The sequence below is a fragment of the Leptopilina boulardi genome, unplaced genomic scaffold (genome assembly GCF_019393585.1).
Source record: "Leptopilina boulardi isolate dan_hultmark-lab unplaced genomic scaffold, ZJU_Lbou_2.1 LbouV2_384, whole genome shotgun sequence".
NCBI lineage: Eukaryota > Metazoa > Arthropoda > Insecta > Hymenoptera > Figitidae > Leptopilina > Leptopilina boulardi.
This window is the reverse complement of record NW_026137956.1, coordinates 515,291-543,277: the sequence shown is the minus strand read 5'-3', so window position 1 is coordinate 543,277 and position 27,987 is coordinate 515,291. Positions and strand designations below refer to the sequence as shown.

The following is a 27,987-nucleotide window of genomic DNA, read 5'->3' as shown; positions in this document are numbered from 1 at the left end:
TGTTAATGTTAAATTTTTTTTCTTCAATATTACACAAATTGCATTTTTTTATTATATAAATTTTTTAAATGTTTTACGATTTTTCTTTAAAACTCAATAAATATTTTTATAGAAATTGTTTGTATAAAATTTTTCCCTTTCTTTACAAGTATTTTACTTTTGAAATTAAAATAAAAATGACTTTTCAGAAAACTTCTATCTTTCCTTTACAGTTCCAACCGTCATCATTAACAAAAATTGATTTATATATTACAACCTTGACCTTCCAAAGCTACTTTTTCTGTCGAAAGAAACAAAGTTTATAAAGAAAGTTTTCTTTTGTTTTCTTCCCTTCAATTTCATTATTAACTCGTTTATATATACGAATAAAAAACAATTGAATTAAAACACATTTTTTTTTGTCTGAATCGTCAACATGAATTCTAATAATTTTTGATAAAGGAATTTAAAATAATAATAAAGAATTTACAATCAACTAATTTTTTATTTTAATATTCCCCACATTAAACCTGTCTTAATTTTTGTCCTATCGAATTAAAAATTATCCAATTTTTATTTAGCAGAATTTTATAAAGTTGATTTTATATTACTTTTATATAGCAGATTTTCTCGTAGATTAAATTTTCAAATAATTTATTCGACCTAATTTTAATTTAACAGAATTGTCGTTCAACAAAAATTCTACTAAGATGAATTTTTTAGTGGAAAAATTTCTATTTCATCGAAACTCTATTTGACCAAACTTTCAATTGTCCGAATTGTAATTTTAAAGAACTGTTAAAACGTCGAATTTCCATTTGATAAAACTTTCACACAACAGATGATACACTCGGACAAAACATATCAACGGGAGTTTTAAAATCCATCAATCACAATTTTCTTGATAATTTTTCATTGGTGGATTTGAAATCTCCCGCTGAAATGTTTTGGCCGGGTGTTTTAAAATTTCAGCTATAAGTAAAATTTCTGTTAAATGTTAATTCAGTTAAATAAAAATTAGGTAGAATAGAAATTTTCTTTAATAAAATTTTTGTTAAATTAGATTTTTGTTACATAGAAATTCGATAATTGGGAATTTAGTTTATGAAAATACAGTTAAGTAAATACAGTAGGACCTCGATTATCCTAACTAAGATAGGACCGGGTTCGGATAATCGAGGTTCCACTGTATTCGGATAATAAAAATTAAAAAAGGATTAAAAATTCTAATTTTTAAAAATGAAAATGATTATCTATAGATAATAGTGAATTGGAAAAAGATTAAAAATGTTTAATTAAATGACGCGAAATCTATAGCCGCAATAGAATTGGAAGCGTCAGGAAACCATTTGGAGGATCGCAAGCTTGATTACATAGTACATGGAATTGCAAATGACATTCTACATTTCCAGTATAGTTGAAACTTCCATATAACGTGCACCCAACGATCCGACGACAGAGTTTATATTATTCGCAATTGAGAAAATGAATATCGAACTCCCAACGGTTAACTTTCCATCCGTTTTTCATATTTCTACACACATATATATATATATATATATATATATATCAACAAAAGACATTTATTTTATACCACAAATGTCAATTTGTCACAATTCATTTAATTTCAAAAGAATAATTTGTCTTTTATTTCAATACGAAAAGAAATATTGCCTTGTGACATTCATATTGATGCGATAGAAGTCATATTGTGTGATTTTTATCATAACTTTTCTTTTCTAGCAAATAATGCATTTATTAATTATAGAATTTTTTTTTAATGTAATTGAATTAAATTGTTGATTTTGATTTATTTACTAGTTTCTTTATTTTACATTTTTCTTTTTATTCATAGTATATACCTATATATACTTATTTTAATTTATTAGAAATTTTAAAATCATTTTTCATTTCTTTACGCAGTGTAGGATAAAAAAAAGTAACTTCAAATAAAAATTTTTCAAACGGAGATTAAATCAGTGAATAAAAAAAATTTGTTTCATAAATAATTTGCTTCTTTAGAATGTATTAAAACTTCGTTCACTTCAATTTATAATTATTCTTCCACTTTTGGAGAAAGGAATTTATTTTTAGAATTTAATTCAGAAGACGTATTTAATGAACCGACTAAGAATATAAATTCTCTTTTTTTAAAAAGAAAAGGTTGAGGAATTTTGTTATATTAAAGTTAAAAAAAATATATATATATACAAATTAACTAAAAGCGAAATTAAAATTTACAATATAATTAACTGGAATATAATTATTATAATTATATTTATTATTTTATAGTTTTAGTTTATATAAATTATAATTGAGCTGCCGGATCAAAGAAGGACACATAACTAATGTAATGCAAATGGGTTATGTGCCCTTCTTTGATCCTTGCAGCTCAATTATATAATTATATAATTCTATAAACAAAAGGGCCTGATAATAATTTTTGACAATAAAATAATTTAAAAAAAAATTATTTGTTTAAACCCGAAATAATTTTTTTTATTATTTTAATTAAATTATTCTTGATTGAAATTTTCACTTTTTAAATTTTAATTATTATTATTATTATTTTATTTTTCTGATATAGCAAGATTTTTGATACGAATGCTTTATTTAATAAATATTTATCGTAAAAAAAAATCAAATACTCCACTGAGATTCGAACCCTCAAATTTCAGGACGCATGTCGAGAACGCTAACCACTTGACTACGAGACTACCCAAACTACTTAAACTAATATCTTATTTATTCAATTTATTCTTTAGTTATAACAAATTAAATTTTTCTTCGCTAAACAATAAAAATGACGAACCTCATTTCTCTACTTCGTTTATAATAAAAAAAATACAGAAATTAAAAAACATAAATACATTATTCATATTCATTCACCTATATCTCAATAGCTATTATTTTTCCATCGAATAATATTAAATAAATAAATTCAACAATTCAATTAACAAACCAAAAAAAAACAAAGATGCGCCCACTATCAAAAATGTAAAAAAAAAAGAAATTTGATAAATTGAATATTTTTACCTCATGTCGTGAAAATATTTCATTTCAATGGAAATTCGTGAAATTTATACGTGACACAAATAATTTCGAGCAGAGGGGAAAAAAAAGAAGAAAAAAAACAATTCCACTCGTACTTTTTTTTTTATCCCCCAAATAATATAACAAAATTTATTCAATAAGTATTTAAAGGAAAAAAAAAAGAATAATTCTCCTGAAAGGAAATGAAATTATATTGTTTTACAAAAGAAATGTTTTTCGAAAGGAAAATGCAAGTTTGTTTATTACTGACATAAAATTAAAGTGGTATGTGTTATGAGCGCAACGAAACAATCGATTTAGACCACCTCTTTGTATATACCTAAATGTACATATACATATATATATATATAATACACGAATCACCCTCTCATGTATAATCATGAGTATGTGTGACACACATATCCTCACACCCCGCATCCCTTGTTTTGTACTACTGCCGCGAAAGGATCGTTAGTATACGAAATAATGTCAGTGAAGGATATCCGCAGGGAAAAGGTCAAGAGTCTATCTCAGGTCATGTTAGTGGACTTGGCACAAAATTTTATTTCATTTTCGCTATACAGAGGCCGTTCTTTTTCTATATATATTTATACAATATATATATATATATGTTTTATAAGAGGAAACGAACAATTCTCAATCGTTGACAATACAAAAAATAAAATACATTTAGAAAAATTTCATTCCATAAAATTCACTTCTTTGATTGAGAAAGAAATAAAGTTCAAGAGATACGTTTAAAGGAAGAACAATTTTCTTTGATTGAAAGATATTTTTTTTTTTTTGTTTTTCAGATAAAAGATCAATCGCACTGTTCTATATTGTTTTTCGTAACAAAGAAAATTTAGAAATATAACTGAATAAAAAGAATTTAAGGTATTACTCTTGCTAGATTATAGAAAATAAAATAATAGAAGTACCAGTTGAGACCACTTTAACGGTTTTTCGTTTTTTTTATCGAAAAATAAATATACGAAAGCTCGATATGTAGGGGAGAGCGGGGCAAAGGCCCTAATGTAACGTTTATTTATAAATATTTTCTTTATTACACCATTAATTTGTGATTTTTTTCTAATTAATTTAAAACAAGGATCTAACAAGGATTGAGAAAAAAATTCCCTTACTCCTCCCTGACATTTTTTGATTTTTCCTTGACTTTTTAATAACCTTATTTCTGGTTTCTTTGGACAAAAATATGGTTACTGACATATTTAAAAATAAATTAATTTCTAATGATAGTAACAAATGGTAATAAAAACCATTCAAGTTTTTTTAGAATAAAAAATTTTTAAATTCACAAAAAATTTTAATTTTTGTAGAAATTTACATAAATTTCCCTGACTTTGAACGAAATTTTCTGAAATTCCCTGACTTTTCCCTGACCAACAAAATTCCCTGACTTTCCCTGACCGTTAGACACCCTGGTTAATTTAATTATTTTCAAGAAGATGCAAAAAACGGCTTTTCCCCGCGTATTTTTAACCTCACATTTTGAATTCGAATCTTCACTATGTTTCATTAAAAAGTCTACTTTACCTTCTATTCAAATTGTAAAACAATTTAAATAACCGCACGAAAATATAATGAAATATATTAATGTTGATTTTATATTTACCAAAAATTTATAATTTTTTTAAAGTTAATAAAATAATGTCAAAAAAATCAGTTATAAAAAATACATATATTTATAATTAAAATATAAACAATAATAAGAAATCACAAAAGAAACATGTTTTGGTAAAAAAGAAGGTTTACATTTTTGTTGACATTTGATGAGCTTGAACCCTAATGAAAATCCCTGTATAAGATCTTGTACAATTTCCTGTACAGGATCAGCAACTGAACTTGTACAAGTTCTGACCAGTTCCTGTACAGGAAAATGCATACGAATTTGGAACAAGTTCATGTGTGAGATCTTGTACAAGATCTGGTGCAAGATCTTGTACAAGAAAGATACTTGTACAAGAAAATGTACATGATCTTGTACAATTTTATGTATAAGTACTTGTACATGAACACGTTCATGTTCTTGCACATGAAATAGTTGTAAAATTTTTTTTTTTAATAAAATTTGAGATTTTGATAATTTTTAACCACTAAGATTCGTAACTCATGCATGCTAAAAACTATTGCGCAGCTGTAAAGGTTAAAGTAAACTATTGCGCAGCCTTTGAAGTTTTTAATTTTTAGTAAAGAAAAACATGAATTAACATGTGCAAGAACATGGACGTGTTCATGTATACATGAAATTGTACATGAACATTTTCTTGTGCAAGCATCTTTCTTGTACAAGATCTTGCACCAGATCTTGTACAAGATCTCACACATGAACTTGTTCCAAATTCGTATGCATTTTCCTGTACAGGAACTGGTCAGAACTTGTACAAGTTCAGTTGCTGATCCTGTACAGGAAGTTGTACAAGATCTTATACAGGGATTTTCAGTAGGGAAGTTAGAAAACTTTCATATCTAAAGGTAATGGAGACTTTCATTTTTAACTTTGCCCCCAATGATAAACATTTTTTATTTTTAAAATTTAAATTATTTAGATAAAAAAAATGAACTTAAAAATCATGCAGATCGTGTAGATAAATGTTTCATTTATTCAAACGAAAACCTAAGTGCCCAGATAGCACGGAAACTTGCAGCAAGCTTGTCTGAGCTAGCGAAATGTCCCAGCCAGGGCAAGCTTGCCGTGAAAGCTTACTGTAAGCTTTCCAGGTAAGGTTGCTGCAATCTTGCCATGAAAGATTGCTACAAGATTGTTGCAAGCATACTAAGAATGATTGCGGCAAGCTTGCCGTAAAAGATTGCTGTAAGCTTGCTACGTAAGGTTGCAGGAGAACTTCAACAAACCCGGGTTCAATTCCCAGTCCCCTCAAATTTGTTTCGAACATTTTCTCGTTAAGTTTCCAAATGAAAATAAACAGGACATAATTAATAATAATAAACGTCACAAAGATTTTCAAATTTAAAAAACAAATAAATTTTTTTAAAATTTAAAATGTATTTTTTAAAAATTGCAGCAACCTTGTAGCAACCTTTCCAGAAGCTTGTTGAAGTTCTCCTGCAACCTTACGTAGCAAGCTTACAGCAATCTTTTACGGCAAGCTTGCCGCAATCATTCTTAGTATGCTTGTAGCAATCTTGTAGCAATCTTTCATGTCAAGATTGCAGCAACCTTTCCTGGAAAACTTACAGCAAGCTTTCACGGCAAGCTTGCCCTGGGTGGGACATTTCGCTAACTTAGACAAGCTTGCTGCAAGTTTCCGTGCTATCTGGGTGGTTGAAACCATTTTTTAAATTTGAATCTTCGATCAACAAAATTTTCATCTCTTCCTTGCAAAAACTACTTTTATATTATATTTCTTATTATGATTAATATTTTCGAGTTATTTCTTTTCTAATCAATTGCTTTAATCATATTAATAATAAACTGTAAACGAAAATTGTAATTAGAAACAAGGAAGATATTTTGAAAAAAATGCATTTTATTCAAAGAAAATTGCACTTCTTTATTAAACAAATAATCATATTTAAAAAACGGTGAATTTTTATCAAAAAATTTGTTTTGTGAAGTTAACTGATAAAACCAATTTTTAGTTTGAGGTTACGAGATAGGGTAATTGGAAAAAGCCTTAAAAAATTATATTCTATGAGAATAACATAGCAAAACAAAATTTTATGAACCTGTTTTTACATTGTTGATAAATTTAATCTTTCTAGAGATTAAAGGCAGTAGATATATTCTGCGTCTGCGCAGAATGTTTGTATAAAGCTTCTACGCAGACGCAGAATATATCTATTGCCTTTAACCTCTCGGAAGATTAAATTTATCCACACGGTGAAAACGAGCTCTATATTGTTAAAAATTCTTGAATCATTGTTTCTCTAATGCTACAACAATAAAATACAGTAAAACCCCGTTTATCCGAGCTCGCTTTATCCGAGGTGGTGTCCCAGTAGGAAATTCTGTATTATCTCTGAGTGTAGTCTACGTCATCTGAGTTATTTTTAATTTTAGTTTTTTATAAATATGAGTTTATTTTTAATAAATTCAAATTGTTTAAATTATTATGGAATATAGACAATATTATTTTCCCGTTTGTAATAAATAATAATTGTTTAAACAATAATAATGTTAAATTGTAATAAAAATTCGGATTATCCGAGTTTTCGCCTTATCCAAGGTAGGTCCGGTCCACATTAGCTCGGATAACCGGAGTCCTACTGTAGAAAGAAATATTTTACATATTTTTTGTAGAAAAAAAAATATATTGTATAAAAATTTGAAAGTATGTAAGTTATTTTTTTCAAATATAAAAAGAATTCAATACCGTGCTGTATTAATTAAAAATTGTGGTGAATCAGAATTTTTTTTTTCGAACATTTATTTATGACTGTATATATAATAGTTTATACTATCACATAAAAGTGAAAAAAAATTGCTTTTTAATAATTAAATAAAGAGAAATCGATAAAGAAATTTTGTTATAAAACCTAAAAAAAAAATGTTATTTATATTTTTTTCAACACATAAATATTTATATTTTTTTCAAGAAATAAAACGAATAGATAACACTTGCAAAAATGACTTCATGCCGCACGTGATTTTCCTACGTTAATATAAAATTTAAGACTGCAACAAAGCGAAGCCTCTTCTTTGTACTCGTCAATAAAAAAAAAACAAAAAGAATTCGCGTTTTTCAATATGCCGAATAAAAAAATTAGAAATCGAGATGGACAACGAGACAAAGATTTCTTCGCCGACGAAATATCATCTATCGGCATGTCATTACGACCAAGCGGAAGTGCTTCTTCTGGTGAGTGCATATTATTGATTTACATTTATATATATATATATATATATATGAAAAAAGAAAAAGAAAGAAATGAAAAAAACTCATCTAGAACGATTTTAAATTTAAATGAAGTTGTACAATTTTCTATATTATTTTGTGTAAGACAGAAAACTTTCTTCGATTTGAATTGAACATATATCTAATAAAATTTAATTATTTCACTTCAATGCGAGAAATTCACCCTAATATCTTATATACAATTCACTCGGATTTTTCTCAAAAGCTATTTTTCCAACTTGTATTCATTTTCTCAAATTTGACTCAAATAAAACTTTTATTTGCGCCAAATAAAATTTTATTTTTAAACAAATAAAAAGTTTTATTTTTCTCAAAATAAAATTTTATTTGTGCCCAACAAACATTTTATTTAAAAAAAATAAAAAAAATAAACCTATTTAGCTTTGAATCCAATGTACATTTTTAAGGAGGTTCAACCCATTAACATAAAATTAAACTAAAAAGTTTATACACAAAGTCCCACAGTCCTATTTTAAATCTGAATTAGTGAAAATTTCTACTAATTTTTAGTCAATTTTCACTAAAACTTTAGTGAAAAAAAAAAATATTACTAGCTCAAATAATAATATTTTACTAAAAATTAGTAAAAATTTCTACTGATGAATTCTCACTAATTCAAATTTAGAGAGTAAAAGACCATAAATGGGCAAACAAAAATTTCGCCAATTTAAAAACATAAAAACAAGTGTTACAAGTTAGTCATTGAAGAATTATAATTTTTATCAAATTTTTACAAACAATAGCACAATGTCTCTGTAAAAAATTCTCTACAATTCTTTTTATTGAATTTTGTTTAAAATATTTTATTTAAAAGTTATTGAATAAATAAAATTTTCATTTTTCATATTTTTTAAACCAAATATTTTTTTAACAAAAACTAACAAACAGAATTGTAGACAATCTTTCAAAGAGAAAAATGAATTATATTGTTAATAAAAAATGAATAAAAATAAAAATTATTCACCAACCTTAAACAAAAAACAAAATGTTAAATAATTTTTGTTTCACAACAAATGGCTAAAAATAATTTTTATTTTTAATTGTATAACTAGGGTAACAGGTACAGTAACCGACACCCTGGGCATACTTTCAACTTTAAATTACATTTTATTGGAATTTATTAAAGATTTAGTTATAAAATAAATTTTAAATAAAATATTTAGGTTAAAATTTATAGTACATAAGTTTAAAATTAAAAAACACTTTAATAAGAGTTTATAATATTAATTTAAAAATGTATGGTATGAAAACAGTTAACAACACTTTTTAACAAAAATGAAAAATATTTAAACTACTTTTTAAATAACATGATATTTATTAATATTATCACAAATTTTATTATTCAGATTTAATGTACAAAAAAAGTTGCTTTTAAAATATAATTATTAAACAATTTCTTCATATTTATACAACTTGTAATCAATAAAGCAAATTTTTTGAAGTTAGTTTTCTAAAAAGTAAAATATCGAGGAAAATATAAACATATAAAATTTTGTGTCAATTGTATCAGTTTCTAAATATTTTATGTTAATTAATTTACTAGTGATATTTAATTCAATATTATTATTTTTATAGTCCCACTTGAAAAGATTCCCCGGAAAGTGCCCACTGGAGGTTCTATCAGAATCCCACCGGAACTTCCAACGTAATTACGTCGGAATTCCATCGGAGTTCCAAAGAATTTCCAATGGGATTCCGACGGAATTCTGACGGAATTCCGATTAATTTTTTTTTCAAAATTTTTAGATTCCTAATTCCGTTGGAATTCCGTCGGAATCCAATCGGAAATTCTTTGTAACTACGATGGAATTCCGACGGAATTATGTTGGAAGTTCCGGCGGAATTCTGATAGAACCTCCAGGGGGCACTTTCCGGGGAATCTTTCCAAGTGGGGTTATTATTGTTTTTAATAGCTGGTATCGGTCACTATACATTTTACCTTAGATCTTTCAAAATTTAGTAAATTTAATTTTAATTATTAGTTTTATTTTTGATAAAACCAATTTATTTTCGATTTTATATGTAGATATACTTCTTTTTTATGTAAATATTTCATGTGGTCAAATTAAAACAGAAATAAAAAATAGCAGGTTCTTTAGTTTAATTTTTTTTTGTAAGTAAGTAAAGCTTTCTAAAGTGTATCAACGAATTACCAAGGGAATTCCATTGTTATTTAAACTTTTTATTTTAATAGCAAATAATAATAGAAACAACTCGTATAAATAAAAAAAAATTTATAAACAATTTTGAAATTTGAGTATGTTCTCAGACAAATAATTAAATTTTCTTTACAGAAGCTTATTCTAAATATAATTTGAAATTATTATAAAAAATAAAATTTAGAGCCCGTATTTTAATAACAAAATATAGGGATTATTGTTCCGCGCTGCCACGCTTGGTACACAAATATACATATACACCCAGAAAAAAGATTTCTTTAAACTCACTTTTTGAATTAAAGATGAAATTTGTTTGAATTAAAAAAGTTTTCTTTGCTTTTACGAGAAAAAAATTTTCAAGTATTTTGAATTATAGAAATTTTTTTCTTTGAATAATATTTTGAACTTAATTAAAAATTTCTTTCAATCAAAGAAAGAAGGTATTGATTGTTTTCTTTGCGAAGAAAACATATTTTTCATTTAAAGAAAGGACCCCGCATAAGCTATAGGGGAAAAAATCTTCCGGTCAAATTTTTTTCAACTTTGTAGTTTTGTAGCTCATCACCTCCTGAACAAAAAATGTTAATAGCAAAACCTCCAAAAACGAAGCCCTTCTGAGCTGTACTACGTTAAATACATAAAAACTAGGCAAAAAACCAAGTTCCTCTGGCTCAAGGCTTGAGTTAGGCTCAAGGTTTGGTTTCGACTCAAAGTTTGGCTCAAGGCTTGAGTTTGACTGAAGGCTTGGCCAAACACGACCTTTGAGCCAAACGCGAGCCTAGAGCCAAAGCCAAGTCTTGAGCTAAAGTCAAGCCTTGGGTCGAAGCCATGCCAAGGATTGAGCCAAACTCAAGCCTTGAGCTAAGCCAAGCCTTGAGTCGAAGCCAAGGATTGAACCAAACTCAAGTCTTGAACCAAAGCCAAGCCTTGAGCAAAGAAATTTTTCTTTGACCCTATAACAATGCACAAATTTCTTTGATTCAATGAAAACTTTTTGCCTGAAAAATATTTCTTGTAGTTTTTATTTATTTTATATCCACTGTTTTTAATTAATCTTTGGACACGGAGAGACCGCCAGTTGGAAAAATTACTAAAAAAATTTACAAGTAGCGGAAATAAGGTTACATTGTCAAATATTGCTGTAGGAAATCGAAAATTCTACTAGCAGCATACTTAATAAAACCTGTAGACTATAGTAAAATTGTACACAAATTGGAATAGAAATTACTATAGTCTACAGTTTTATTAAGTATGCTGTATGACAAAGTAACCTTATTTCCGCTACTTGTAAATCTTTTTAGTAATTTTTCCAACCGGCGGTCTCTCCGTGTAGTTTTTATTAATCAACTAGTTATAAAAATATATTTTTTTAGGTAAACAACAATTTCCAACACTATTTTTGAGTTCTCCAGAAAATTTCAATCTTTAATTGTTATTGCATTAACAATGACAGTCGCGAAGAAAGGGACCTTAGAAGCAAAGGAATTGTAGGTTATGTTTACGACAGTTTTACCTTGATTAAAAGTTTCTTTTCCTTTATTTAACATCAAAATCAGTTTTTATTTATTATTTGAAATATAATAAAGACTTAAACATCATTGGTTTGCTTTAAGAATTAATCCTTTTTGTGTATTTCCATTTCAAAATTTCAATATATATCCTATAATTTTTTGCTTCTAAGGTCCCTTTCTTTGCGACGCGTCACAAATATAAAGTCACGTATATTTTAAAAAATTTGACCTAACTTTAAAAAACGGCAAACGCTTGTTAAATTCAGCGTACTCGAATCAGGTTAATCTGATAAGTACCCAGTTTGTTAAAAAAAAAAAAAAAAAAAAAATTCCCAGACTCAAGCACAGTATAATATATTTGACTAATTCTTTCTTGGATATTTAAAAGTGCATGAGAAAAGCTTTTTATCTTCTTTTTTTGCTTTCTTTGACATATCATTATAAACTTGAAGAACTTTTCAATTAAATTTATTCTAAAGCAACGTTTATAAGCTTTATATATATATATATGTGTATGTACATATGCAAATATAAATGTGGATAAAGTGACGTTAAGCACTAGAACTAATAAAGTACCTGCAATGCAAAACGACAAAACTGATTCGGTCCAACAGGTTCCATAAATGAAATTAGAACAGAAATTCATCGTTTACATTTCTCTCTCTCTATATATATATATATATATATATATATATATCTGAACAATATATTCAACTTGAAATTGAGCATACAAATGCGTGAACGTATGCAATTTCCCTAAAATTGTAATAGTCTTCTCATTTCGAGTATAAAATGTATTCTATCTAACGGATTTGTTACAAATTAACCGAGTATTTACTTAAGTATGAAACGTAATTAAATGTAATTTTACTTCCCGTACAAAGTTAAAGTCTTTCTAGATTTCCTTTGGGAAAAATATTGTTGGGGATAACTGATGGAATTATTGTACCAGATATAGTTTTAAGTGCAGTAATTTCGCCACTATGTCCTATATTTGAAATGGAGCCTTGCTCAGGGTCTCAAAAATTTTCCCTGTTTAAAAAAATGTAAACAGTACTAAGTTTCTATTATTTTTAAATTTTTTTAACGTTAAATTTTTTAAGATTTGAACCTTAGAGGAAAGCTTGCGAACTACGGCCAAAGAATAAAATCCTTTTTTTTCTGTAAATAATGACCTTTTACAGTCAAGATTATTAAGATTTAAACCAGTTTACCGCAAAGGTTTAAATTTTTTTAATTTTGACTATAAAAAGACAGTATTTGCAAAAAAAAAAGATTTTTTTCTTTGGACATAGTAGCCAAGGTTCAAATCTTGAAAATTTAAAGGATAAAAGAAGATTTTTTGATCAGTACCTTATCAGACCCACATATTACAATTTCTCATCGGGCTGCTGTCTCTATTTTAATTTTAATTTATTTTGTAAAATATAGTTGGTTACGAAACGGAAGTTTCAGTTAAAAAATTTAAAATAACGGATCCATTATTTCAAAAATTTTTTTAAAAACAAATTAAATTTCCTTAAAACTCGTTACTTGGAAGATTTTTAGGGTAGCCGATTACAAATTAGATATCAGATTTTCAAAATTCAAAATGGCGCCTTCAATATAGCAAATTTTTTTTTTAAATTGTCCAAATCCGCTTAAAAATTGTTAGTCGGTAATTTTTCGGGTCATTGATTACGAATTTAATATTAGATTCATAGTCAGCAACAAGAAAACTCCTCGAGTCGCGAATTTTAAGCAAATTTGATGAACTTTAACAAAAAATTCCGCCATATTGTATCCGCCATGTTGAATTTTAAAAAACTGACATCATATCCGTAATCATCGACCCCAAAAACAAAAAAAAAAATCGGACAAGTGCGAGTTGCACTCGCACTAATTCGAGGTTTCCGTACACCGACAATAATAAATTCTTCTTTAATTATAAATATATTCTTAAAATTATAAACAAACACATTCAAATATCTGCTTTACATAACTTTTATTTTTGACACTTTCACTCAATGTGAAAATTGTGTTACAATTTCAGCCCGAAATATTGTCTTCTATGGTCACATAGACGTTATCCAATAATGGCTAAATATCTACTGAATTAAAGGGGGACAGGGTCATGTTTTACGTACTCTCTAAATTTGAATCAGCGATAAGTATACCACTGGTACCAATCAGCGGATATACGCTGAAAAATCAGTGATATTCCACTAATTCATCAGTGCATATAAGCTGATTAGAATCAGTGGTATACTTAAAGCTGAGAATCAGTGAGATTCTGCTGATTCAAATTTAGAGAGTATGTGTACTAAATTGCAGCTCTTCAGATACACAAATTTAGAATTTAAGGGGAGGGTCAGGATCATTTTTTGCAATTTTTTTGAAAAACAAGGTTTCTTTCCTTGTCAGTTCTAATCAAGGTTGCTATATTTTTCCTATAATCCACGAGTGAAAATACATATGTGTACCAAATTTCAGCTCTCTATATCAAATACTGTAGCCGCAAGGGGGGACACGTAGCTGGGACGAATGCAAAAATCTTTTCATAAGGGTTCCGTCAATACACCGAAGGTGTACGTAATCCTAAAAAGGGTAGAAATAATTGTGATCTCTGTCAGTGAAATAAAAATCAAAATAGTGACGTTTTATTGACTCGAGTTTGACAAACTCATCAGGCTAATTAATCATCAAAACATTCGGTATTAATCCCATTCGACATGGAAAATTCGTTTAAATAAACGCAAATTTAAAACCTTATGCCACAAATAAGTTGTTATAATTTTTGTCAATGTCGGTTTTGAACACTGAAAAAAAACTAGTAGGTTTTACTACATTTTAACTACTCTGAGTAGTACAATAGGTCCTCAACTGAATTTAAACGGTTCTATTAACTATATATAAATAGTTAAACCAATTAAAAATGTAATTGGTAGAATGACATTTTGTGATTGTATTAACTCAATTTAAAAATGTTAAAACAACTCAAGATGTAAGTAGTAGATTTTACTACTTAAAGTGGTTCAATAGGCTTTAAGAACCTTTTTTTTGGTACATTTAATAAATAATTTGCAATTGAAAATACTACTTTAAGTAGTAAACTTTACTACTGAAAGTGGTTCAATAGGCTTTAAGAACATTTTTTTGTAGAATTAATAAATCTTTTGCAATTAAAACTACTACTTTAAGTAGTAGATTTTACTACTTAAAATAGGAAAATAAAATTATTTTTTATTTATAATTGTTTATTATCAGTAGAATTGACTTTTTCATCCTCTCTCCTATACTGACGCTTATTTTATGCCCTAACGATTATGTACACTCAAAAAAATAAGTAGTAGATTTGACTACTTTTTAACTACCCTGTATAGTACAATAGGTCCTCAACTCAATTTTAAAAGTTGTATTAACTACTAAAAAGTAGTTAAAATAACTAAGAATGTAGTTGATATAATAAGATTTCTTATAGTTAGTTTTAAATTCTAACTACATTTTGAAGTTAATTGTACTACTAATTTTTAACTACATAAGAAATAGTGAAATTAACTACACAAACATTGTTAAACTAACTAAGAAAGTAATTGTTTTAACTTCTTTTCACTTAAATACCCAAAGATGGTTAACTACCTTAAGAAAGTTAATTTTACTAACGACCTGTAGTTGTACTTTAACTACATATTTTCGTAAAATCAACTATTACTTATTAACTTCTTAAAAATAGTTACATTAACTACATGAACATGATTAGATTAACTACACCCAGAGAAATGTTTTATTTGAATTAAATAAAATGTATTTGACTTAAATAAAAATGGATATTTGTCTCAGAGCCTACTAAAGTTTTCTTTGTCTCAAATAAATTTTTATATTTAAATTTGAGACAAATAAATTTTTATTTGCTACAAATATATTTTATATTTAGGACAAATTGCAAAATTGCCTGGTATTCAGCCAAATATTCTGGAATTGATATAATTAAAATTTATGATTCAAATTGAAAATCTTAAATTTTTACATTTCGTGGTTATTTTTTTGTATGTTCCGTGGATATTGTTGAAACATAACAATTTCCATTTCTCTGTGTCAATGATAAGTTGATTTGAATTCTGCTTCACATTTGAGACACAACAGGGAGAAAGGCACTCAAAATAAAAGGAAAGTGTGATTTAATTAATAAGCACTTGCGAATAAAAACATTTCTTTAATTATCCTAAAATTAGTATTTGTTTTATCAAATAATAATCAATCCTTGTACAAACAACTGCTTGGTCGCGTTAATCTGTCACCTCGTTTTCACTACGTCCGACATCTTTAAAGTTATATCGTATACAGTATTCTGCGCATGCTTGCGTTGAACTCGAATAAACTTTTATTTCAATTAAATATATTATTTATTTGCCACAAATGTACCTTTTTAAAAAGTACTAATAAAATTGTTTATTTGTAAGAAACATATACGACAATTTCAAACAAACATTTATTTATTTAATTTAAATAAAATATTTATTTGAAATAAATAAAAATGATTTAAATATACGTTTTTATTCAAAACTAATAAATTTTTTCTCTGGGTGTAAAAAAGTAGTTATTTTAACTACTTTCTAGTCAACTATCCAATGGTAGTTGAATTTCTCGGCAACATTTTTTTCAGTGAAATAATATAAGCTCAATTTATTAAAATATTATAAAGAAAACTTTACGTTGCAACTAAATTTCCATATCGAAGAATTCTTATTTAATACAATTTCTATTTATCCGAATTTTTATATAATAAATTGTGTAGTTCATCGAATTTTCGTTTCAACATTATTTCCATTTAACAGAATTTAAATTTTACAAAATTTCCATAAAAATGAAGTTTAATGTAATAGATTTTTTGGAACATTTAAATTCTGTTAAATGGAAATTGTGTTGAAAGGAAAATTCGATATACATAATTTATTATATAAAAATTCGGATAAATAGAAATTCTATTAAATAAGAATTCATTTAATGTTAGATATATTTTATATATTAGAAATACTATATTTTCAAGAATTCATTCAAATAAAAATTCTTCGATATGAAATCTCAGTTTCAACTTAATGTTTTCTTTATAATATTCTAATAAATTAAGTTTACATTATTTCAAAATCACAATTTACTTGTGGGCAATCTTCATGCGTCCCAATTTTTAACGCAAATAATGTAAAAATATAAATATTAATATAAACGTGAATTTTATTAGCAAAATATATTACATTTACATAGTGCCAGAGAGAAAATTTAGTGAAAGAAGAAAAAAACTGTTTAAACTACTTTTTCTCTTTTCCTATATATAAGAGAAAGAGAGAGAGAGAGACTGACTGCATCCTCTGTAATGGCTCGCTCCACATTTCTTTTAATCCTATAAAACAGCTCCATAATGAGAGTCCTTTCGTATCTCTTGGGTGCTTTAATATCTACTTCATTTTATTCGTATATTTATCTTTTTTTTCCTCTTTCTCTCTCTTTATTTTTTATTAGATATAACGTGGTGTTTTAATGCCACTCCTCAATGCTAGAAGCAATTTACGTACAGCCTCTCCATTATTGATGTTCCCATTTCCACTTTGCTGTATACAACGAACAAGAGAACTTCTCTCATTAACACACTCGGATGCTGTTGATGGAAAGGAACACGATGTCACCAAGGCCGTTTGCAATTGATTGTATAAATTTAAAAAGACACATTCCTTCATAAGAAGTTCCGAATTTTCTATTTCACGATCAATAGCACATTTCCAAATTAAACTATCAAGATAGTCCTCTCGATATTTGAATCCATCTCCTTCACTTGTATATCGATTGCCTTTGTCCTTTAACCAGCGGGTCAACTGTGTAAATTAATTTCAAAAATTAAAAACTAAAATTATAGTAAAATATATGTTACAAAAAAAAATTCTTATCAAACTTGAATCGTAGATCATAAAAAACTAAAAAGAATAATTAAATTTCTTTTAAATATTCTCACAATAAAACATTTCAGTTTTTTAATTTACTTCTGAGTCGACTTATTTTGGTGAAATTGACAAAAGATCCAACTTTTAGAAATTCAAATTATCAAAAGATCAAAGTTTTATTTAATCGAATTTTCGAATCATCGACAGATCGAAATGTTAAAAGTTCGAAAGTTTATTTGATCGACTTTACTAAAGTTTGAATTTTTATTTTTTCGAAAAGCCAAAGTTCAAAAGTTTATTATTTAAAAATATATGTTATAAGAAAAATTTTAAAATTATAACTCAGTTAATAATCTTTTAAATAGGGCACGAAATTCTTAAAAAATTAAAATTTCAACTTCTGTTACAATTTTAATTATTTTTTCCACAGACAATTTTTGTTTACACTTTTTTCATGATTCTGAACAATCAATCATATGGATTCAAAAATATTTCAATTTTTTTGAAACAATATATTTTTTTGAAAACAATTAAAAAATTTTAAAAACTTGTAAAATGGTCTTTTTGTAATTTACTATTCTATTTTTTGGTTATTCAAACATTTAACAATTCGTTGAAATAGTTACACAAGCCTGCATAAAGAAAAAAATTTCTGTTGTCAGAGATCGAAAAGTCATTTCCCGTAGTTTTTGGTGCGCTGAATTCGAATCTGTACATAAACACGGTGCGCCAGAAGGAGGTTTAAATAAAAATGAATTGGCACTTAAAAATTCCTTTTGATTATGGTTCTAAGATGAATAAAAAACTTTTCTCAATAGGTTTTAAAATCAGCTTACGTGCCCAACTTAAAACAAATTTAGTTTTAAATATTTAAAAATAGTATTTTAGGAGGAACCAGAATTTATTTAATGTATACTTATATGCGTATAGATAATAGATGTTTTAGATTTGGGTTCATATAAATTTATTAACAATGAAGTTATTTTCTTGTTTCGTTTTTATATTTATGCATTAAGAGTGTCGAACGGTATCTGAAATTCTTTGGCAAGAAGAGAGCTTTAATTATCGCTCTGAACGTGAAATAGTATTGGTTTTAAAATACTTTTTTCTCGAAAGACGAACACTTTTAACAAAATCAGCCAAAATCCTCATCTTATAAATTTCCTAAATCCAAAAGACTGTACGAATCCATAGAAAAACATGGTTGCAAAACAAAAAGTAGAAAAGTAATCTAATAACAGCTGCGACTTTGTGCGCCCTGCATGCTGCTGCCATCTGACGGCGGCAGGAGGTAATGAATTCCTCATTATATTACTTTTCGTTTTGCAATCGTGTTTTTGTATGGATTCGTATAATCTTTCGGATTTAGGAAATTTATATAAGATAAGGATCTCTAGCTGCTTTTGTAAAAAGTGTCCGTCTTTCGAGAAGAAAGTATTTTAAAATCAATGTTTATCATTTTCACGTTTAGTGCCGTTTTTATAGAGCGCTAATTAAAGGTCTCTTCTTGCCAAAAAATTTCAGAGATCATTCGACTCTCTTAAATAAATTTTGTCACTCTTAAAATCGTTCTTTTAACATTATAATTTAATTTTTTAAAATCGGACACAAACACTACACAGCAATATAATTATTTATATGTAAAATTGAAAATAAGTAATTATTTTATCATTTATTACAGTATTTATTAGATTAAATAAATTCTGATTCCCAATAAAACACTGTTTTTATATAAAAACTCAATTTTATTTAAATCGGGTACATAAACTGATTTTAAAAACTATTGAGAAATGTTTTTTATTCATCTAAGAATCATAATCAAAAAGAATTTTTAAGTGCCAATTCATTTTTATTTAAACCACCTTCTGGCGCACGTGACAAACCTCTCATCATGTCAGGATTTTGATAAAAGTAGATATAGTAGATATTATATATATGATTTTTTTAAATTGTCAAGCATAAAAATTGACTCACACTGTTCGTAAATACAACTATTTTAAAAAATACTTAGATTCACTTGAAATTTGTGGCACTGGGATTTTCGGGGTTGCTAATTACGAATATGTCAGATTTTCAAAATTCAAAATGGCGGATCTAATATGTCGGATTAAATCGATTTTTTAAAAAGTTGTCCGCCATATTGGATCCGCCATTTTGAATTTTGAAAATCTGACATTATATTCGTAATTAGCGACCCCGAAAATCCCACAGCCATAAATTTCAAATGAATCTAAGTATTTTTTAAAATAGTTGTATTTACGAACAGTGTGAGTCAATTTTTATGCTTGACAACTTAAAAAAACCATTTTTGACAGCTAATTTATTTTGTTGTTGTCAATATCGCTATATCATCGTAAAGTACAGAGTTCAAGCTTTAATTTGACTCCTATGACAAGTCTCTAGCACGTCGGATTTACCAGGTAGAAATGTTCAAAAAATTCCAAAAACATGATTTTTGGGACGTTAATCTCCACTTTTATCAAAATCCTGACATGATAAAAGGTTTTTATTGACAGATTCGAATTCAGCGCACCAAAAACTGCGGGAAATGACTTTTCGATCTCTGACAACGGAAATTTTTTTTTTTTTTTTTGCAGGCTTGTGTTAATCGACTTTATGAAATTCGATCTTTTGAAATTTAATTCAAAATAAGCCAACCTAATTTTCTTGATAATTTTTAATTGGTGGATTTCAAAACTAATAATAATAATAATAATAATAATAAAATTATTATTACCTTTCCTCGACATATAAATTGTAATGAATTTCCATCGAAACGTATCTTATCAAGACTCTTCATTGGTTCCATTTCATCAGGTCTCAAACAAGAAATTTGATTATTATTCAAATTAAGATTGCGAAGATTCAATAAATTTTGAAAGACTGAAGTGTCAATTTTTTTGATTTTATTAAAAGATAAATCAAGTTCCTTTAAATTGGGCGTATCATTGAACCATTCTGAATGAACTTTACTAATATTATTATTATTTAAGCTTAATTTTTGTAACTTATTTAAGCCCATAAATGCACGTTTGTCAATATCGATTATTTCACAATTTTGAAGAGATAAAGAATGTACAATTGATCCAAAATTTAAAAATGTATAGTCCTTGATGTGTGGAATTTTTGAGAGTGTGATAAATATATTCGAAACCAATTTACCTATTTGGTCACGAATTTCATCGAAACTCGAGTGATCACATTTTAAATTCTTAAAATCTATAATTAAAAACAAAAGAATTATATATTAAATTATATATATATATTTAAAACATTTAATAAAATTAATATATAATCAATATAATAGGGCACATAAAAAATTCTATAAATCAATTCTTACAATGTTCATTTAATAGAATTTCATTGCATAGAATTTTCTTTTAGATGAATTTTCATTTGTTTGAATTATTTGATAGAATTTCCATATAATCGATTTTTCAAACTACAGAATTTATAGGTATATACTTTTATTCAATATTTTAATTCTTAATTATAATTTTAATATTTTGCAAATATAATTGACCCTCTAGGGTACATAAATAGCCCACAAAAAGTCGCGTTGTGACACCTTTTTCGACAGGGCGCATTTAAGTGTATAGTACAAAAAAAGTAATTAATTTAATTTAAGTATTACTGGGTAATCTTAGGTTTTTGTGGTCGCTGATAACAAATCAGACGTTAGTTTTTCAAAATTCCAAATGGCGAATCCAATATGGCGGACAAAATTTAAAAAATTTAACATATTTGCTTGAAAATTGTTACTCGGGGGTTTTCGGGGTCACTGATTTCGAATCTGATATAAGTTTTTCAAAATTTTAAATATCGGCTCCAATATGGCGGGCAAGAAAATTAAAAATCAATGCAATTTACTAATATCAGATTCGTAATCAGCGACCTTGAAAACCCCTGAATAACGAGTTTCAAGCAAAACAGTCAAATTTAAAAAAATATATTCGCCATATTGGATCGGCCATTTTGAATTTAAAAAAACGGACATCGGATTCGTAATCAGCGACCCCTAAAACCCTCAAGTAATGATTTCCAAGCGAATATGTTGAAGTATATGAAAAGAAAAGTTTTCTGGGTCCGAGGGACCCAGCTCAGGCAACTGATTTTTCGATTAAGTAAAAATTCTGTAGTATGAAGAATCGGTGATATGGAAATTATATAAAATAATAATTCGAACAAATGAAATTCATCTGAAAGAAAATTCTATTTAATGAAATTCTACCTATAATAAAAATTCCTTAAAATGGCTATTATGTTAAATTAAAATTCGAGCAAATACAAATTCTGATCAATGAAAAGTCGAACAAATAAAAATTCCATAATACGGAAAATCAGTTTAATGAAAATTCTGCAAAATGTGCGATTCCAGGTGAGATTTTGACTTTTTCGGAGTAGGTTAACCGATTGCAATGAAACTTTGGAATTTTGTTATATATAGTAAGACTAATCATTAACGTAAATTTCAGCTTAAAATGTCAAGGAAAATAAGAGGAATAAATCTCTTTCAGAACAATTTTTTACAATTTCACAACTAAAAAAGTTATTAAATAATAATTGAATAAATTTCATGCGACAATCTAAAATTCAATCACTCAAACGCTAAAATGATCTTACCTGTGTTTTCTTTAATGTTCCAAAGGAATCCAATTGTAAATGCAAGTTTAACTTATTTAATTTTAATAATTTACGAGTATAAACAATTGCGATTTCTGCTAGTTGACGTGCAAACGACATTGCGCACGCAGCATTCTCTTGTAACCAGCTGACGTGATTCGTGGACTAAATTGGCTACGTGAGAATGCTGCGTGCGCAATGTCGTCTGCACGTCAACTAGCAGAAATCGCAATTGTTTATACTCGTAAATTATTAAAATTAACCAAGTTAAACTTGCATTTACAATTGGATTCCTTTGGATTATTAAAGAAAACACTGGTAAGATCATTTTAGCGTTTAAGTGATAGAATTTTAGATTGTCGCGTGAAATTTATTCAATTATTATTTAATAATTTTTTTAGTTGTAAAATTATAAAAAATTGTTCTGAAAGAGATTTATTCCTCTCATTTTCCTTGACATTTTAAAAAAAAAGTAGATCTCAATCCGATTATTAGAACGTAAAATACATCAGTTTAAAATTTTTTGTTATTATTGCAAATCTCGTAAACTAACAAATATTTTAAGCTGAAATTTACGTTAAAGATTAGTCTTACTATATATAACAAAATTCCAAAGTTTCATTGCAATCGGTTAACCTACTCCGAAAAAGTCAAAATCTCACCTGGAATCGCACAAATAATAATTCGAAGAAATAAAATTCGGCTCAATGAAAATTATATCTAATGAAATTCTATTAACCCTTAACTGGCACAATTCCGCTTTCGAACATAAATGGCACAACGGGTCTGCTGGACCCGACAAATGTGTTTTGTACAGTCGGTATTGAATATTTTTGCACAAAAATTTAGTCTAAGGTAGCTTATGATGTGTTTTTTAAAATTTAATTAATATTACAGGGATTAATTTATTTTAAGTTAGTTAAAAAGAAAATTGTGAAAAATAAAAACGAAAAATGATAAATAAATATTATTCTTTAAGGAAAAAATTACCACAACAGAGGGACTTGAAAAAAAGATAATATTTATGTTGCAGAATAAAATGTGACTTTTTAGGTTAAAATTAAAAATTTATAATTATTAATGTTTGAAGCTAATTTATTCTTTTTTATCAAATTAGTTGTATCAAAAAACTTACAAAAATTATTAATATGTCAAACTAATATATTAAAATACAAAAAATATTCAAAACATTCAATTAATTTGAGCTCGAAAAAATGCTCGGGTCTACTGAACCCATAGTGCCAGTTAAGGGTTAAATGAAAATTTTAACAATTGATTTTTAGAACTTTTTCATGCGTCACAATGTTATCATTCATCAGGAAAAACTAACTAATTATAGAGTTAAATTCATTTTTAGGTTACTTTATATTTGTACTAGTAATTAAAAATTTATGCATTCTTTTCTACTAAATATTAGTTATTTTTAACTAATTCAGATAATTTTCTACTCTCTAAATCTGAATTAGTAGTTTTCTACTAATGAAAGTGTGCGTATTCGTTTACCAATTGAATTAGTAACAATTTTGACTAATTTTTAGTAAAAAAACTACTAATTGATAGTAGAAAACTACTAATTCATGGAGTAAATCGGCTTACTAATTTGAAATAGTAAAAAATACGACGTACTAATGAATTAGTAGTTTCCTACTAGCAATTAGTAGTTTTTTACTAAAAATTAGTCAAAACTGTTACTAATTCAATTGGTAAACGAATACGCACTCTTTCATTAGTAGAAAACTACTAATTCAGATTTAGAGAGTATTGACATTTATGTCGAATATATAAAAAATCGAAAATTAAAAAAAATTATATAAAAATTTTGTGAAAAAAGTAATTACTTACCGTCAACATCGGTTAGCGCACAAGTGGCATTTGTAAAACGAATGAAAACACTAATATTAAATAACACTAATAGTAATACAGTCTTCATTGTGGTCAATTTGAAACTAAAACGAATATATATGAATATTACATATATATTTTAAATGACATAAACGGATGTTTCAAAACGATAAACTTTTAATCAACATGAAGTTTCCTGTGTGTTGAATTTCTTTTATCAGAAAGCTATTTTATATCCCTAATTATTTTTATCGGAAATTAATATTAATTTCAAAAATTAAATACAGAACTCTGTGAAAATTAGTTATATTCATAAAGAACAGTTATTATTCATAGTCAACGCTAATTGCTTCCCTAATAATTATATACAAATTTATGCATGTTGCGGAGGGAAAAAAGTCCGTTTAAAAAACTTTCAAGTATAGTATAGAAAAATTAAATTGCTTTTTCAGTTTCATTACTCTAAACTGTTTTATTGATTAAATGTTGGAAAAAGTTTTTCCAGTAAGTTAAGTTACTGAACATTTTTTAAAATATATGGTTCGTAATTACTAAAAATTAATTTAATTACCATTAAAAAAAAATTATATTTTTTCTTATAATCTAAATACACTTTTCCGTGCATTGACTTTGTTATACGAAATACTTATTTATAGAAAAATTATATTGTACAATTATTATTATTTCCTATAGGCAAATTATTTTCCCGAGTATAAAAAAATATTTCAATTATTTTTTGCATCATCAAAAAGAAAATATTTTAAAAATGTTAACTTCAAAAATTCTATGTATCTACATAGGAGCTATAAAATGAGGCTTTAAAATAAATTGTCAAGGGATTCAATTGAAACTGAAATCTTTACGGTATTCTGTTTGTACTTTTTAATGAAAATGGGGATTTTTTTAATTTCTCTTTGTCTCGTATTCGACATTATGGGTTCAATTAAATTTTTTTTTTTTTTGACAAACTCAGAAAACAATAACGTACCAAAAAAAGAACGAAACTTTTTTATCGAACAAAAATAAAGCTTTTGTTATCTATCGAGACTAAAAATAAACTAAAATAATAATAAAAAGAAAAAGAATAGAGTAAACTTCAATATGAAAATAATATAAAAAAAGCAATTACAGAATAAATAATTATAAATCTTATCTAGAGAAATTTTTGATAATTATACAGTGTGATTTCTATGTTGCGGACCCCTTAAAATTTTTTTTTTTAATTCTATTTTTTTAACGAAAAAAATAAGATTAAAAAAAACAGTTTAAACGAATTTCATTACATAGGATTTTCTTTTAGAAAAATATCACTAGTTCACAAGGTTTTGGACCCGAGTAACGAAAAACTGATTCTAAGGTAAATTTTAACGCTGAGTTCAAATCAGCAGTCCGTTTTTTCACTATACATTAGGTTTTTGAGATAATTGCAATTTTAATTTTTTGCCCAGATCAGCCAAGTCATCTGATTCAAAAAAAAGTTTGAAAATTATTAAATTAGAATAGATTTGTGAGGCCTTATCGTTTTCCTTTTTTCAAACAAAATGGCAGCTGTTTGAAGCGAAAAGAAAAACAAAAAAAAAAAGAATTTTTCACTTCAAACAGCTGCCATTTTGTTTAAATAAAGAAAAACGATAAGGCCCCACAAATTTATTCTAATTTAATAATTTTCAAACTTTTTTTAAATCAGATAACTTGGCTGATCTGGGCAAAAAATTAAAATTGCAATTATCTCAAAAACCTAATGTCTTGTGAAAAATTTTGAATTATTATTTTATGAAAAATATGAAATTTTCTTATGTATTTATAGACAAATAAAATAAAAAAAATATAATGTAAAAAAATAAATATTTTTAAAAATAGAATGCTTTTATTATGGCGTCCTAAAAAGTAATAAATAATAGAGAAAAATTGTAGAACTGTTTAAAAGTTCAATAAAAGAAAAAACTTGAAAAAATTCATGTTTGACAAAATTAGTTGTATCATTCCAAAAATTTTTGAAATTGATTTTTTTAGGTTCAAGAAAAATTAATTTGTAAAAGCATTCAAAGTTGAAAGAATCCATCCATTGTGAAATTTCAACTTTGAATGCTTTTACAAATTAATATTTCTTGAAGCTAAAAAAATCATTTTCAAAAAATTCTTAGAACTGTCATGACCTAGCGGCAACATCTTTTAACATAAAAAGCTCAAATTTGGCACACTTACGTATTTTTACGTGAAAATTACAGGAAAAATATAGCGAACTTGATTCGGATCAATTAACATAGCGTTGCGTTGTCAAGGAAAAATCAAAAATTTCGAAAAAAAATTGTTTAATCTCCCTAGCTAAATTATAGGGAAAAAATGTAAGCACGATTGGAGCTGATGATCAATTTTTATCAAGTTTGTCAAGAAAAAATGACAATTTTAGGAAAAAATGTATTTTTCCGCAAAAAATGTAAAAAGTTTATATCAAGTGATTCAAATTTATACTATTTGACGTATTTTTACGTGTATATAACTTATTTGGTATAAAAACAAATGTTTAAAAAAAATGTGTTGTGTGTCAAATAAAATAAGTGATACAAAAAGGAACAAATTTGTAAAATTCAAGAAAATTGTTCCTCTTCATATCACTTATATTATTTGTCATACAACACATATTTTTTAAACATTTGTTTTTATACCAAATAAGTTCGCTTCGAGTACGGAACCCTCGATTTCAAAGCGAGTTTAACTCGCACTTGTACGATTTTTTAGTTTATAATTTTAAAAATAGAACTTTAAATAAAATCATTCTAAAAACAAGTCTAAAAAATTTCTAGAAACTGCTATAAAATTTCTTGAAAGTTCTATAGATTTCTAGAAAATTCTATAATATTTTTAGAAAGTTCTTTAAATTTTTATAAAGTTATATAGATTTCAAGAAAGTTCTATAAAATTTCTAGAAAATTCTTTAAATTTCTAGAAAGTTCTATAAATTTCTAGAAAGTACTAAAAAATTTCTAGAAAAATTTATAAATTTTTATATAAAATTTTTTAATTTTCTAAATTTTTTTTATAAACTTCTAGGAAGTTCTAGAAAATTCTATAAATTTCTAGAATGTTCTATAAAATTTCTAGATATTTCTATAAATAGCAAATACTATAAATTTCTAAAAAATTTTTTAATTTCTAGACACTCTCTAAATCTGAATTAGTAAAAATGTTTACTAATTTGAATTAGTGTCTCACTTTTTGCTTCTGAATTAGTTAAATTTTACTAATTAATTGTTAGTAAAATTTACTAATAATTAATAAAATTTTACTAATTTAGAAGCAAAAAGTGAGTCACTAATTCAAATTAGTAAACATTTTTACTAATTCAGATTTATAGAGCAGTTCTATATATTTCTAGGAAATACTATAAATTTTTAGAAAATTTTATTAATTTCTAGAAAATTCTATAAATGTCTATAAATTTCTATGAATTTCTAGAAAATACTATAAATTTCTAGAAAATTCTATTAATTTCTAGAAAGTTCTATAAATTTCTGTAAAATTCTATAAATGTCCAGCTATTTCTGTAAAGTTTTTATAAACCTTCTTGAAAGTTCTATGAAGTTTTTTAAAGTTTAAATAAAGTTTCTAGAAATTTTACTAAAGTTTCTAGAAAGTTCCATAAAGATTTAAAAAAGATTTCATGAATATTTTAGAAAATTCCTTAAAATTTGCTGTCTTGTGAAGTAAATATGTTTAAATTTAAGAAATATTTTCGGGGGGGGGGGGGGTTTAATCAGTGGATGGGGGTGTAAATGTGTCCATTATTATAAATATAAAATAAATTATAATCTGATTTTACTACAATATCGTTTATGTTTAGTATGTGTATATCTATATATACTCATATATAATATGTCAAGCGATGACAGACCGATTATGACCTTCAAACCAATTTCAAATAAAAGCATTCTAAAAAAACCCAGTTCCAGAACTATTTTCTTGTATGAAAAAAAATCCCCAAAGTAACCAAAGTTTATGCATTTTTCACTATCGAGAACAGTAAACT

The 27,987-nt window shown here is 26.4% G+C and overlaps 2 protein-coding genes and 1 long non-coding RNA gene across 6 annotated transcripts in view; 1 reads left to right on the top strand and 2 right to left on the bottom strand.

Moving 5' to 3' along the window:
* LOC127288332 (uncharacterized) overlaps positions 1 to 27,987 on the bottom strand; it is a 113,011-nt gene that overhangs the window by 58,885 nt on the left and 26,139 nt on the right. The window lies entirely within an intron of this gene.
* LOC127288308 (apoptosis-resistant E3 ubiquitin protein ligase 1) overlaps positions 1 to 27,987 on the top strand; it is an 87,788-nt gene that overhangs the window by 36,717 nt on the left and 23,084 nt on the right. The window contains exon 2 of one of the 2 annotated variants that reach the window (XM_051315699.1): positions 7,594 to 7,856. The exons of the other annotated variant lie outside the window; for it this stretch is intronic. Within the exon in view, the coding sequence (XP_051171656.1) occupies positions 7,745 to 7,856 (112 nt within the window). The 5' untranslated portion in view covers positions 7,594 to 7,744. The remainder of the gene's footprint in view (positions 1 to 7,593; positions 7,857 to 27,987) is intronic. 2 annotated transcript variants of the gene reach the window in all.
* Positions 16,777 to 24,063, bottom strand: LOC127288320 (leucine-rich repeat transmembrane neuronal protein 4-like). Its single transcript, XM_051315714.1, has 3 exons — positions 23,961 to 24,063; positions 20,233 to 20,714; positions 16,777 to 17,429 (listed from the first exon to the last, which is right to left on the bottom strand). Exons 1-3 carry the CDS (start codon positions 24,046 to 24,048, stop codon positions 17,076 to 17,078), a joined length of 924 nt encoding a protein of 307 aa, XP_051171671.1. The 5' UTR covers positions 24,049 to 24,063; the 3' UTR covers positions 16,777 to 17,075.

Bases quoted from the DNA above. Each gene is read 5' to 3' on its own strand.
- LOC127288320 (XM_051315714.1), bottom strand. From the start codon at position 24,048: ATGAAGACTGTATTACTATTAGTGTTATTTAATATTAGTGTTTTCATT. The intron at 20,715-23,960 runs GTAAGTAATTAC...TTTTAATTATAG, and splicing joins TGCGCTAACCGATGTTGACG to ATTTTAAGAATTTAAAATGT. The intron at 17,430-20,232 runs GTAATAATAATT...TAATTTACACAG, and splicing joins AATTTATATGTCGAGGAAAG to TTGACCCGCTGGTTAAAGGA.